This window comes from Cheilinus undulatus, linkage group 9 (genome assembly GCF_018320785.1).
Source record: "Cheilinus undulatus linkage group 9, ASM1832078v1, whole genome shotgun sequence".
Lineage (NCBI taxonomy): Eukaryota > Metazoa > Chordata > Actinopteri > Labriformes > Labridae > Cheilinus > Cheilinus undulatus.
This window is the reverse complement of record NC_054873.1, coordinates 23,014,638-23,029,584: the sequence shown is the minus strand read 5'-3', so window position 1 is coordinate 23,029,584 and position 14,947 is coordinate 23,014,638. Positions and strand designations below refer to the sequence as shown.

Below are 14,947 nucleotides of genomic sequence, written 5' to 3'. Positions count from 1 at the left end.
TATTTGTGGAAATGGTGGTGTTACAACTCTCCCAGTGTTACAACCATAGCCAGTCTCCCCTACACATAAAAAGATGAAGAGTTACAAATTAACAGTCCTCGATCAAAACTGTATGTAAAATAGATTAAGATGGTCTTAAGTCTGTAATAATTGTTGCATAAAGTTTATAACTATCTTAAGCTGCTGGGTAGCCCGTATAGTCTTTGAAAGTCTTCTTTGAAAAGTAAAGTTAAAAAATGAAAATGCTGCCATGGTGCAACTTGGTTTCCTAAATTTTAAAAATTTGAGCAGAGATAATTAGTGCGGTAAGAGTTTGATTGCATTCTGGATTTTTACGCAGCAAAACATTACATTTATGGAAAACATCTTACCAAACATTTTTGTTTGAAAGATTTTTAATGCAATTTTTAAAAGTCTTTGTTCAGTTAATAGGGATTGATTTTCTTCTATTTGTGTACATGCATATGTGTGCTTTCATCTTTGTGTGTGTGTGGGATAAATGTGTGCATCTATTTGCTGATTGGACAGATCATTAAAAATGTTTGGGAAAGGAAGGGTAGACATCTGACCCTTTACAGTGTACCCAGATTCCAAGTTTATAGAGAGAACCCAGAAAAGTCAAGGACAGTTTGATTAAGTCTTTATGAGACGGTCATGAAGTGCATATGAAAGTTTTGTAATGCTGTAATCAGGCAACTAAAGGAGAACAGATGAGCACAGAGAGACATAGTCAGTCAGACAGCCTCATAAAGTCTCAGGTAAATCTGATGAACATTTATCATTATTCATCATTAATTAGGACTTGCATATGAACAATAAACATGCTTTTGTGTTCATGTTTTTTCTATATTTATAAGTATAAAAAGTAACTAAGTTTTTAAAATGGACTGAGGTCTGGGCTTTGACTTGACCACTCCAGAACATTCACCTTGTTGTCTTTAAACTATTTCTGTGTAGCTTTTGCTGTTTGCTTCAGGTCGTTGCTTTGCTGGAAAATAAATTTTCTTCCAAGCTGTAGTTCTCCTGCAGACTGAATAAGATTGTGGGAGCAATTTATTAATCTATAAAGAATACAGGGAGAAATAAGCAGTATGAGCAGCTCGGACAGCTCAGAAAAAAACATTTCCATGAAGGGATGTTCTAGCAGAGATCACCATGCGGTGACCCCATCCTAATGTAGTTAATGGTTGACTTCAGCTGACCAAAGTTAAAATCAGGTCAGCTATTACGTCATTCACACTGTTTTTCCTACATAATAAAGCCTTATTATTATGTCTACTTTTTACACATCATAATTCATTCTCTCTAAAGTAGTAGTAGACATTTGTGAGATGTTTATGCTGAGACAGAGGCAATCCAGCATGATTATAAACCAAAATTCTTCCACTTACTTTATCATCTCTTTGAATGAGTTCATTCCTTGTTGCACTTGCATCATACCTGTCCCTGTCCACCTGTGAGCTGGAAGCTCATTTGTGTGTCCCGTAAGACCAACCACAGTTTAGTCTAGACAAGTTAGTGGCTTCCATCAGTCCCTGCGGCCTCACAGGTAAAGAGGTGCTTGTCAGGCGGGGTTTGACTGAAGGCAGGGAAATGTCTCCATGGAGCACTTTTACATCTCCCCTATTTCCAGTTACCATGGTGTTACAGCTTAAGGCTAACCAACACAAAGCATCAAGGGGCTAACTATGTGCCATATGGGCACAGTGACATAAATCTGCAAAAATAAAAACGATGCATTGAACCTTTTCTGTTATTCTAAAGTGTTTTAACAGGAAAGGTATAAAAACATGGATAGTGGTGCAGTTCTTTAGAAATCCTAAAACATCCAGAAATCTGTCCCTGTGTGTGACCCACTGGTTAGTGAATGATTAAACAGATTAAAAACACTTTAATTATTCTTTACAGGGATCTGTTGCCATTTATCCCCGAAACTTTGGCAAATATTAACTGGCTGCATAGTTGGTTGTATAATTAAAGATTATTTAACTTCTTTTTAGAACTAATGCAGATAAGAAGGCGACATTTGTCGCACATATTCTAACCAGGTACATAAATGATGTCAAATAGAAGTGTTTTCTTTTCCTAGGCCTATCAGTATGGGTAATTAGTGTCACAGATAGAAACTTATAAAGGTGACTTAGGGTAACACCTATAGATCAAAGTGAGACTAGCAGCGCAAATCAAAATGAAAATAGTCCCTCTTTTACAGAGATTTCAGTTAGTGTTGATTTTGGCAGCCCAGATGAGGCAGTAAGTCCTTATCTTTTGGCTGATTTACCTGTGTAAGTAAAGTTTTTGATACTGTTCATAAAAACCGATCACTCTTTGAGAGTCTCTCTGCCATGAAAGACTTAGAAAATGTTGTTTCTGTGGCATGCAGTAGCTTCTTTCATCTCACACCTACCTCCGCTGCAGAAGATTTATGCACTGACAATAACTACAGAGGAAAATTTGTATTGTCTATAACAGTTTTGTTTGCTTTACAAGGTCAAGCACCAGTACTGATTTCAGTCTGTTTCATTACAAGAGAAAAATCGGTCAGGACTTCAACTGTGTTTCCAAGCCCTGTTGCTCTGGACTTTAACTAACAAAGACATTTTATAATTTCTTTAGTGTGTAGCATTCTGATGTGTGCTATGATGTGTAGTTTCAGCACATGTAACCACCACAAAGCAATAAATATCAGCAGCTGTACAGGATAAATCTAATTCATTAAATTCTTCCTGCTCATGAGTGAATCAATGAGATGTTTACCACTTATAAACAACTGAGACGCAATAAGGCGAGCTGTGGTGACACAAGGAACAGAGTAGGTTGTAGATTCTGATGAAACACTGCCAAACATTCCCAGAGGCCAGAAACAACACAAGGAGCCTGGAGACTGATGCCTGAGCTGCAACACACAAGAGACTCATGCACACACAGAGAACAGCGAACCATTATACAGATGTAATGCATATATGTCATGCCATGTCTTTATGAAAGACAATACATCCCGTGAAAAGAATGCTTTGTGCAATGTGCCTTACAAAAGGTACAGTATGTACATGCATCGTTCATTTGGAGTCACTCTTCTAAAGCTTCCTTTGTGTAATGCTGTGAACAAATCAGACCAGACTTAATGGTCATTTTCAAGCTAATATTCACCATTCATCTACTCAAGGTTAGCTTACAGCAAATAACTCCACAGGGAGATTTTTAAAGCTGAAATAACTGCATTTTACTCCAAAGCTATATCTACGTATGTTGATTTTGGCGTACCCTGAAGACAAAGCTGCCTGTGCTGATTTTTTTACTGTATAGGCCTATGTGTAAGAAGTGTTCAAAAAATAAATCTCTTCCTGCTTCCTCCAGTAGTTTGATTTAGATACAAAGTGGCTGTCCTCAGCGCTAGGTGAGGACGCACCTCCATAAATACTGAAGCAATTTCATATCTGATAGCTCAGATTGCATAGGTGGACTATGAAGCTTTCAGTAGGCCTACCCACAGAATTGGCAGAATTTGCCACTGTAACCCATTGTTGCCACTTTTTAACAGCTTTTCACAATTTTTTCCCTGCCCATTTTGCCCCTTTTTTGCCTTTCTCAGCCAATTTTGGTCATTTTGTAACTTCTTTTCAACACTTTTTCCACCAGTCTTTGCCCCTGAAAGACCCAGCAAACGGGTCTTTCCAAGTTATGATTTATTAATAATGCATGAGTGTTGAGTCAGTATCATTTGTGCAAACATCCTGGCTAACGGTTACCTCATTTTGAAGCTGAAAAGTTTTGATATTTTTTTAACTTGAGACACCCATTTTTGCCCCTTTTTTACCTTTTTTTCCTCTGTAACCCATTATTGCCACTTATTAATGCTTTTCACCTTTTCCTGCCCATTATTGCTCCTTTTTACCTTCCTTATCCTAATTTTGCCACTTTAACTCATTTTTTTGCCACTCACTAACAACTTTTCACCACTTTTCCCACCAGCTTTTGCCAATTTTTCAATTTTTTACCTTTAATTTTGCAATTATTATATTAATTCTCCTTAGTTATTTCAGTTCCTCTACTTTATTCTTGTGCATCCTGATGTTTGTGCACATCAGCTTAGCCCTGAACTCTAACTTAACTTTCCTAATGGTTTTTATCAGTGTGCCCATCCACATTGTTAAAAACACCAAAAGGAAATTTTGTTTAAAGAAAAAAATTAGTTTATATTAAAAAAAAGGCAATATTCTACAACAGCATACATAAATAAATAAAAAATATATTTCTAAATATGATTCTAATTGCAGGTTGTTACTGAGGACGAGTTGTTAACACATAGTATGAATGCACATTTTGTGCAGTTTGTCTTGTTTGAGAGCTTTTTATCTGGTTCAATTTAAATAGATCCTGTAATGTCTGAAGCATGTCAGCATAAAGTATTATTGGATTTCAGACTTTTAACCGTCCACTTCAGTTAGATTGGATTTTAATTGGTTATAATAGTTTGGGTTGAACCAACTTATTATTTACCTGAATGGCAAACTAATAATTAGTGGCTCATCACGAGTGATTGTTAAGCACAGCGTAATGGCAGGGATGGTGACTCAGTCATGCAACAGGATGGTTCGCTTGTAGACTCTGCGTTTTTTTTTTGTTTGTTTGTTTTGTTTTGTTTGTTTTGTTTTTTTTTTTCTGAAGCATTATAGGAATGTTTTGGATTAACACTTTGTTCTGCATATGTTGCAGATCACAAAACAGAAGTTTAATTAAGTTGCAAGTGTGATCATATTTTTGGGAAACTGCACAAAAAGTAAACATCTCATGCTAAGCAGGTGTTCAGGTATCTTCTGTTTAGTCTTAAACGTCTACATTTGTTTATTTCAGTTCACATCTGACTCTAGCCTGTCGGCGACATAGCTGTTTTGTCCGTGGTTGTTGTAAGAACATGTTGTTTTATTCCCAGTGAGGGCACCTGCAGGCTGCACACTCCTCCACAGGGCTGTCAAGGCCTTGCTGACACTCCCCACCTCTCCTCTGTGGCTGATGTAATGTTCCTGTGGCATCATTAACAAATCACACAACAGCCAATAGCAGCAGGACAAGTTATGGCTCAGGGAAGGATGCTTTTGTTTTAAGACAGCCATTCACATGACTCCATGCGCTGAAAGCCTGTAGCACAGTCTGCTAAATGACATTGTAACATTGTAGCTCAACAGTGTCAGTGCCCAAGCTTATTTGCAAAACAAATTATCCTCCACCTGCCTTGGATATATGGTAAAACAAGAGATAAAACACATATATGGAAGTATGTTCTGCTGTTGTTGGTGATAAAGAAAGGGTTTTCCCTTCTAAGGGAAACAAAATTACAAGTCCTTTGTGTTCTAGTGTTCTGCTCATAAAAGCAGCAAACACTGATTCACCAAATAGGCATGTGAAGAGGATGCTGTCTGTTTTTATAAGAGAGCAGTAAAAGAATAAAAGGTGGGTAACTGTGAGTAACTGCCAAGAAAAAGTAGATTAGCAACTCTGCTGATTTAGTGTTTGTTATTCTGACCTAGTTTTACAGCTTAATTATTTCTAACCTTCTTGATATGACTTTGAATTCGTCCTGACCTCATATATAGGTCAAAGTTCTGGTTAGTACTCATTGTTAACCACTGGTATGTTGCAGAGGAGACATACCTCTGAGATCCTCACCTACAAAGCTCTGTTCCTCTCCATTTATTACAACTAAAACAGCTGTCATGGTTCACATAAGCAATACTTTTAATGGCTTGGTTTGACATTGTCTTGTCTGTCTTCTCTTGACACAATCCAGACGGGTACATTTCACTCTATGAAAAGATTTCACAAAGATAAACACGTTAACAGGGTGGGAAGCATGGGTTTCATCACTTTTGACCTTTGCCTCTCAGAGTCATGGGTAGATGCATGTCATAAATAAAGCAATGTCTTCCCAGTAAGCATTTGAAAGTGTTTAAAACCAAGCATAAAGACATTTTAAGACATTTTTCACAAATAGCATGCACAGACAAATTCAGAATATATTTCCCATAATAAGAGACCTCTAGCGCAGTAAAGACTTTGAGTTTGAGCCATCATTTTGTCAGCTGACAGTTATGTGTCCTGCAGTAAAGCCAGCCTGTTAACATGCCTTGTGGGAAAGAATTTCCACTGCTTCAAATCTCACAATTAATCCCTCAGGAGCCATGACAGCTCCTCAAATAAGAAGTCTTATTCACACCATAACAGATGACTCTATTAAGGATGTGTTAAAGGATGTTTTAGAGCACAATAATGAGTTTACTCCACATCTTCCTAGTCTCCAAATGATGACAATATTTATGAACCCTTATGTTTTCTTCGTTTGGACTATGTTTTCCTTGTGGGTCAAATTTGACCCACCCTGGTTTCACTGTTTTTAAAGTATGATAGCATAGTGTCTGCTATTTCTGTTTTACATATGTTTCTACAACACATTTCATCTTGTTCACACAAGTTTACACTTTTTCTTAAATTTATGGCCTCATTCACATGAGGTTATTCCTATTTTAGAAGATTTAAATACATATCTTTTTTTCTAGTTATGTTAAGAACTAGATGATTGGAGAATGGTATATGTTCAATATTAAACCAAGAATATTTTCTAAAATAATCACATTTGTTGTCCCTGCGGGTCAAAATAGACCCTGTTTGGTTTGCCTCATTATAAAGCATCTGTACAATTTATCACCTATTTCTGTGTTCAGACTTTTAAGCCAACAATATTCCAAGTCATCCTAACAAACTTTAAAATTCTTAAAACTTAAAGTCAGTGACAACCTTTCCCAAACTTCACTACACTGTGGCCCAATTTGAAGCCTGAAAATCTTTCGGGGACCACCAAAACCCCCATTCAACAGTAACATGAGACTCAAAGGATTTACCTCCTTTTCTTATGTCATAAACAGAGGATTTCAAAGCAAATGCCTAGTTCTAAAAGATATCAACAGCACAAGAAACTCTTTGCATAGTTATTAAGTTCAAAAACTGAGCCACCAGTATTTATTTGATTTCAATAGGCATCTGCAAAGTCGCCTATATTTTCTTTTCTTATTTTAATATCTTAAAATGTGAAATTGTGGCTCCATGAACTCTTTCTTAATAACATTTATGTGGCATTAGTAGAATGTTTAATGGAGGGTCACTAGATAATTTAGCACCAGTCAAACCATGACACCTGTCCTGTTGATCACACAAATGTTGAAAGGGAGAAATGTTGATTTAAATCTTCTAGCTGTGTTTTGTTACTGCTTGGACAATAAAAAAGCATTTTAACATGTAATTGAGTATTTTATGATCATGTAAAACTTGATTTTAATTTTCAAAATCATGTTTATGGATTTTATATGAGGAAAGAGGCATCCCAGAGCCCACCTGTAGTAGCTCTGGGGCCGACACTTTGGGAAGCACTTGTCCATGTAGTCTACGTAGCTCCATGCCCTGCAACATGAAATTATGCATTTTTAGTGTCAAATTTAGCAGAAACAATTAAATATCATTAAATATTGATTGTTGTTACAAACACATGAACATTTGAAAATGGATTATCACCAACAGGTCCATTTCAAAGTTCCGTCACAATATTGTTTTGAAAATATCAATTCTTTATTTCATTGGCAGCAAATATTACGCTACTTGTCCCCAAAGGCCAAAACTGACCCATCTAGTTGGTCTTGTTATCAAATATGAAACATCTCACATAATTCTATGTTCTTATGAGCACACTTAATCAATATTTTACTCTTTTTTTAGTATTATTGATCAGTGATCTGGTTGTCTGGCACCAACAACCATGCATCTATCAAAGTTTTAAATTCCTTTTCTCCCATTCTGATGCTCAGTTTGAACTTCAAGAAGTCCTCTTGACCACATCTAATGTCTAAATGCATTGAGTTGCTGCCATGTGATTGGCTGATTAGCTATTTGTGTTAACTAGCAATTAAACAGGTGTACTTAATAAAGTGACAAGTGAATATATTAGTTGTGGGGGTGTGTGCTCTTTTTTTCTCTGTGTTGTACTGATGTGCATGTGTATTTTGAGGTTTTTGTGTGCCTTGCCCTTTAAGTAAACCTGGGTAGCCTGGCTGTCACCCCATCCCTAGATCATATTTGACCAGCAAAGACAACAAATGCTATACATTTTTATAAAACACCCAGAATTCACTGTAAGGATTGATCATGTAGGGCATTTGTAAAGTGTGTGGTAGGGAACCATCCATGTTATTTTTAGGCAACTACATCAAAGAGAGCCATATTTGTTAAATGAAAATGTTTTAAAAATGGGTCAAAAATGACCCAGAAGACAGCATCATTAAGCACAGCATTTCTTAATTTAGAAAATCAAGAAAATTTAAAAATCTAATGTTTGCAAGCTGTTCATAATTCATGCTTTTGCCACCTTTACCATTGACCCATACAATATTTTTATTTCTCTTTACAGGAAAAATTCCAGCTTCCCTAAACAATGGGCTTTCATGTACTCACAGAGAAATCTGCCTGACAACAAGACTATCTCATACACGATATACTGCCATTGTTAAGTAAACAAACAAATGATTCTTTCAACTGTACTGGAAAATATATAGACAGTCACAGATATTCAGAGGTACCAAGCATTTAGTTTGAAGAGCTAAGTGGAGAAAAACAAGTGGAACAGAATCATAAACACATTTTTCACACTGTAGATAAAATCTCAGTCTTATCATAGTGCTCGCAATAACACATAACTTCCTTATTAATTTCCTTCCTAGAAGTGGTGACAAGAATGACGTGGTGTATTCAAACGTTGTTAAATTTTTTAGTACTTATACTGAGTTTAGTACTGATACTTTTCCAAGTACCCAAGCTTAAGAAAAAATGCAGATTTTCAGTCATATTTTAACCAAAAGCTGCTGAGTAAGAGAAAAAGCATCAGTGTATGTGGTGTCCTATAAAGACAGAGAGGATTTTGCTTTTATTTGACAGAACAGCTGAGGAGATACAGACAACACAGGGAGAGAGAGCAGTGCATGGAGGACTGTAATCCTCTGTTAATGGGCACATGATTTAGCAACTGAGCTAAACTAGCACACAATGAAAAAATGGTAGTCCAGGACTTTTACCCTCCCTTGTCATTTTAATTAAACAGGTATCAATCCCATTTGATTATAACTTTTTAATGAAATCAAGCTTACCGTGTTCAGGCAGGCCAGGGAGTCAAGTGCTGCCGAATGATTGAGATCAGCTGATGTCCAGCTGTTTGGCTCTAAGCACACTATCGGTTAACCACACTCAGAGTGTTTTATTTTAACTGCTCTAGCCTGGCCATGCTCCTCTGCTCAATATGCATGCTTCTTTTGCAACCCTCTTCCACCCCAGCTCCTCCTTCATTAGATTGCTGACTAAATCAATGTCATTCTGTTGTCATTGATGCCTGCTCTGCTCTGGGTTTTTCTTGCTTCTTTCCTTGCCTTATCAGCATAGGAAGAGAAAGAACATTTGCTGTACCTGCTCGATGCTTTCCACATAGGCTTGTGGAAGGGCAGGGGAATCCCAGAACAGCCACAGGTTCTGGTAATATAGAAATATTTATAACTGCAAATCATGTGCATTTCTTGACAAAGTGGTCCTGACTGAACTGAAGTTTAAAATGCTGGCACTGTTACAACCATAATGTAGTTTAATTTACAGTAAAGAAAAAAGAAGCTAAGTGTACTTTTACACATAATACTCTGATTCAGGGGTAAACTGTCAAAGCAGACAACAGAGGAGTTTAAAAAAGATCATCTAATTGTTTTTTTTCATCCAACAAGCTGGCAAATATATATATATTTTTATTTCCAATAACTGCTGTTTAAAAGCCAGAAAATGAATTAGTATTATCTGATTACGTTGAAGATAAAATGTAGTAGCCTAAATAAAAGATGAATATGTGCATGCTCCCCTCCCATTACAGGTGCAGAAACAACTTACAGAGGACATCCAATAAATGAAGGTTTAGAAATACCAGAGCAGTCCAAACACGATAGTTAACAATGGTAAAGAAAAGGTGAAAACGGCTGTGAGAGTGAATCAGGGATGTGTTGTGGCAAATACACAGATAGTGCCATGATTAACAGACACAAAGCAGACTCAACTCAAGAGGACCTTTTGTATTGTAGCAGTAAATGCTGCATAACCTGATGAGCTAGCCTGCTCCCACGCTGTACTTATCAAGGGAGGAGTCATAATTAACTGCATGTGTGCAGTGTACTAACAATAAGAGAACAATAAAATCTGCTATAGGCCTATTTGATTTTTGTCTTGCTCATTGATGAGTAAAAAAGTGTTAAAAAATTAAGCCAGTGTGGAAGCACACAACACTGCAGCTCCTCAAGGGTCCAATTGAGTCTGCAAAAGCCAAAAACAATCCCCACTAGGTCCTGTGTTAAAACGTTCATTTTTGCAGCAGAAATAACCATGATCACAGCCTGATACAAAAACAGAAATGGTCTCTATAGCTCATTACTTTGTGACTTTTTTATAACTCATATGTTGTGATTATCAAAAGGTGAAGAGGAGTTGATAAATTTCCATACTAAGAAGCAAGGCTGAATCAACTGAGATGAGGTGTTTGCCATGAGGCTTAAGGCGGGGCTCAGCTCCACCTCTTTGCCTGTTTCTAGATTGACTGAAAGACAGGTGTAGGCAGCATTACCAATACAGCAATAATAGCACAATAATAGGTGCAGTTTTACCCTGGGATAATCCTCTGTCACTTTATTGAATGTAAACAACTGTATTGAAATTGAACTGATTGTTGAGTTTATTTTTACAGCAATTTAAAAAATAAATGTCTATGGCTTTGCAAGTGTGGGGATTTCCTATTTGTCATGTGATGTGCTGGTATTCTGAGATGACTCATCTTCTTTCTGAAGGTACTGTTTGACAACACTGACAATGGTGGACACCTCTGCCATGGCTCCTTTACCTGCAACAAAGCAGAGATATACAGAGTAATACAAACTCTCCATGTATGAAAGAACTGATTTTAATTCAGTTGATTTGACAGAAAAATGCCCAATAAGGACACATTTTTCAGGCACTTTTTGGCAATCTTGTACTCACAAATGCAATTTGATAAACACACTGAGTGTATCCGTATCTCAATCTGTGCTTAAATTACGAAGGCTGTTGCTTGTACTGATCTTATAAAGTTGAGAAGGCAAACACTTCCAGCTGCAGCGAATTCAAAACAAAATCTTTCCAGAATAAACATGTCAGTCTACAGCCCTAACAGGCGAGTCACTGCTAAAAGAGTCAAGAAATAATCACTTAGATAGCTACGCCCTGGTTTTCTGTAACCCTTATTTTTTGCTGTATCATTTAAGAAAGGGGGAATGATGTGTCTGAGAAAAATGTTGTACTCAAATGTTCCACATCAACTCTGGTATGTGAAAGCACAAAAATAGTTCAGACAAATATGCCAAGATCTTTAGAAAATAAATTTGTTTCCTGTGACTCATGAATTATTTGATTAAAAAGTCATCACTATTGTACAGTGAAGCATAAACATTGAGCAGGATCTTTTTTAAACTGCAAACAAAGTCACAAGATGTGACAGACCATGGCTCATGAGGTTAAATAAGTAAATAGAAAATGTGCAACCTGCATCATTAAAGAACCACATGCTCAGCAGTGTTTTCTCCCCTAAGCAATATTCATGACCACAGTTTATGTTCTGCTTTAACTTCCTCATGTAATGTTTAAAACCGAAACATACTTTCAGTTCTTAAATGAAACAACTGTGAATGGATTTGTCATTTAACAAATCTCTTGATTGCTCTGTTGTGTTCTCTGTTATGAACCAACAACTCATAGATTAGAGCATTTCATATAAATCTGTTGAATGTTCTACTTTATGTCTATGCTAAGGCAGCTGGCCCTATGCCTGGATTATAATACTTTTAACAACAAATAAGCCTTTAGAATCTGGTTTAGATATAGATTTAAAAGGCTATTATGCAGCATGATTGGATTCTTTTGAAGTTCTTAATACTATAATTGCTCAAACATGTTTGCTTTGAATATATCTTCGCATTGTTATTGTGGTGAAAAAAACCCCTCTGTATATGAATCATACACTCTGAGATTTCAAGGGGGAGTAAGAAGTAAATATTATTAAATAATTATGTATTATTCTTTTTTCCTGGTACTAAAATGTACCTTCATCTCCACACACTAGCTTCTTAGCAATGCAGGGGATTTCAACATATCCAAACTCTGTCAGCCTGGATACCTGCTGGGCGGTAACAGGATGCTGCCACATGGCTGTGTTCATGGCAGGGCAGAAGAGAAGGGGGCGACTGGTATCCCATGCTCTGACCACACACGTCTGCCAATGACAAAGAATGATCAACATGGAAATAATGTCAGGTGTATCATGAAAAGAATTGCATGTTTCTGTTACAATTCTCAGATGATCTATAAATAATCCTCACCAGCAGATTGTCACAAATGCCATTTGCTATCTTTCCAAGAGTGTTGGCATCAAGAGGGGCAATGACTAGTAGGTCTGCCCAGCGTCGTAGTTCAATGTGCAGCACAGGGTCAGATCTTTTAGTCCACAGCTAAAACAAAGAAATGTTATAAGGCACGCATCCAAAGACAAGCTCACTTCCTTTCTGGAATCTAGACCAGTTTCTCAATCTTTGCTGGCACTTGAAAATGTTTTCATGTTTCAACACTTTCATGAACAGTTACTGGAAAGCTGTCAGCACAATAACTCATGCCACACATTATTCACTCAGCTTATTTTGACTGTAGCTGCTACAGTCTACAGTGAATGCTACAGTGTAGCATTCTAATTATTTGCAATTTTTATGGCACAGAAATGTCAAATACACCAATAAAGATTATACAAAACTGGATAACTGCTGTTCTTTTAAATCAGTTTTAGAAAACTTTTACAATCCAAAAAATAGAAGCAGTACTTGACTTGAGAACCCTGATTAAGACTGCCATAATGATTGTCAAATGGCCTTTGATACAAATTCTTTGTTACCTCCCACTCGTCTTTGTCACTGTAGATCTTTACTGGAATCTCTTCAGAATCATAGAAGTGCTTGGCATGTTCTGTGGTAACCACTCTTACATCCACCTGAAGTAAAAAAGGACATGAGAAAGTTATTTTTTATGGTGTAGAGCTGAGAAAGTTAAGCAATAAGAAGATAAACCCTCAAAGGCCAAGTAACAGACTGAAATCTTCAAAACCAATCTATTGGTCCAAAACTACTTCAGCATACTGCTGCAAAGAAATGGGGGCGGATAATTGCGTAATATCACTTTGCAAAGAGTACTGACAACATTTCTCAGATCATATGACCTGGAGTGATATTTAAGACACATCTGTCACATTACACTTTATAAACCTGAAACACTTTGCAAATATTTAACAGGGCAAATTTCCTCATATACCAATACCAAGCATATTTAAGGAAAGTTGACTGGAAGGGAAAAGTTCAGTAAGAAAAGGTGCACACGCAGCCTCCAGATGACGGCCAAACAAAGCAGCAGATTCAAGAACTAAGGAGAGCTTCACAGAGAACTAGCTGAGGCCAGAGTCAGTGGATCAAGAGCCAAAACACACTGGCAGGTCCTGATGTTGGTCCACTGTGCTTAAGTCCAAAGTCAACACTGTTAGCCCATTACCAAGAGATTTTAGAGCACTTCATGCTCCCATCTGCTGAGAAGCTTATGAAGATACTGATTTCCTTTTCTAGCAGGATTTGGCACCTTCTCACAGTGAAGCCAAAACTACTAGAAACTGGTTTTCTGACCATGGTATTACTGTGCTTGATTGACCAGCCAACTGGCCTGACCTGAACCCTACAGAGAATCATTTGGGTGTTGTCAAGTGGAAGATGAGAGCCACCAGACTTAACAATACAGAAAAGCTGAAGCCTGCAATCAAAGCAACCTGGGCTTCATAACAACCCAGCAGTGCCACAGACTGATTGGCTCCATATTATGTTACATTGTTGCAATAATTGAAGTGTTGACCAACTACTGTGTACACAGATAGACAGAATTTTCCGATGGTCAACTTTTCTGTATTATAAATCTTTTATCAAATTAAACTTAAGTTTTGTAACATTCTAGCATTTTGGGAAAGCTGATTTTTATGACCTGTAAACTGTAACCATTAAGATTCAAACAAAAAAGGTCTTGAAATATTTCACTTTGTTTGCGATGATCTAGAAAATATGGATGTTTAACGTTTTTAAGTTAAATCACAGCAAAACGTGAACTTTTTCATTACACTATTTTTTTAAGATGCACCTGCGTATCCATTAGTGCTGGGCGGTGCTTTAAATCGAAATGAACAGAACTAAACTAAATTAACAGTCCTCGAGATTAGTTCTTTTTCAGATTACTTATTTTAAAGGAAGATGATAGTGCTGCGTTTTGGTAGTTTAATCAAAGATGCCACACCTCCATCTTGCGGTTAAGGTGAGCTCATTTGCTCAGAAAGCTTGAGCAGGTTAACAGCAGTGTGAGGTAATGCATGGGCTTACATTTGGATGTATAAAAAGGGGAAATGGAAATAAGAAATGCTGTTTAAATGTAGACTGCGGTTTAAAGAAACTACAGCAGGGCAGCTCACCTCAGGGAGCTGACGAAGCTGGGACACCAATAGAGGCAGTTTCAAGGCAGCGACGCTTCCTGTCACGCCCAAGAGGACGCAAAAAGTCCCGCTGGGTTTCAACAAATCCCTTTTTAGACAGAAAAAATTGTCCTCTGGCTGCATATTAGCATGTTACCGCGATAGAGTTCAAGAGCAGTTGTGTCGTGCTTCTGTCAACGGCTATAACCTCACTTGCATTCACTTCCGTAAACATTTATCACCAGCCAATTAGAAATGGCAACGACAAACGGCTCGTGCACGAGTCCGTCGCGACGCCGACGAGCTGGCGAG

The 14,947-nt window shown here is 37.3% G+C and overlaps 1 protein-coding gene across 2 annotated transcripts; it reads right to left on the bottom strand.

Annotated features, from left to right (window-relative positions):
• Nucleotides 1–10,721: 10,721 nt before the first annotated feature.
• ppcdc (phosphopantothenoylcysteine decarboxylase) lies at nt 10,722–14,853 on the bottom strand. 2 transcript variants are annotated; one of them, XM_041794618.1, is made up of 5 exons: nt 14,636–14,853; nt 13,034–13,129; nt 12,471–12,599; nt 12,196–12,364; nt 10,722–10,960 (listed from the first exon to the last, which is right to left on the bottom strand). In XM_041794618.1, the coding sequence occupies exons 1-5, from the start codon at nt 14,777–14,779 to the stop codon at nt 10,854–10,856; spliced, it is 645 nt and encodes a 214-aa protein (XP_041650552.1). In that variant the 5' UTR covers nt 14,780–14,853; the 3' UTR covers nt 10,722–10,853. The 2 variants fall into 2 exon arrangements, with proteins under 2 accessions (XP_041650552.1, XP_041650553.1); XM_041794619.1 differs by having other exon boundaries at nt 12,269–12,364.
• Nucleotides 14,854–14,947: the final 94 nt, after the last annotated feature.

Bases quoted from the DNA above. Each gene is read 5' to 3' on its own strand.
- ppcdc (XM_041794618.1), bottom strand. From the start codon at position 14,779: ATGCAGCCAGAGGACAATTTTTTCTGTCTAAAAAGGGATTTGTTGAAA. The intron at 12,365-12,470 runs GTGAGGATTATT...TGTCATTGGCAG, and splicing joins GCATTTGTGACAATCTGCTG to ACGTGTGTGGTCAGAGCATG. The intron at 10,961-12,195 runs GTACATTTTAGT...GCTTTGTTGCAG, and splicing joins GCTAGTGTGTGGAGATGAAG to GTAAAGGAGCCATGGCAGAG.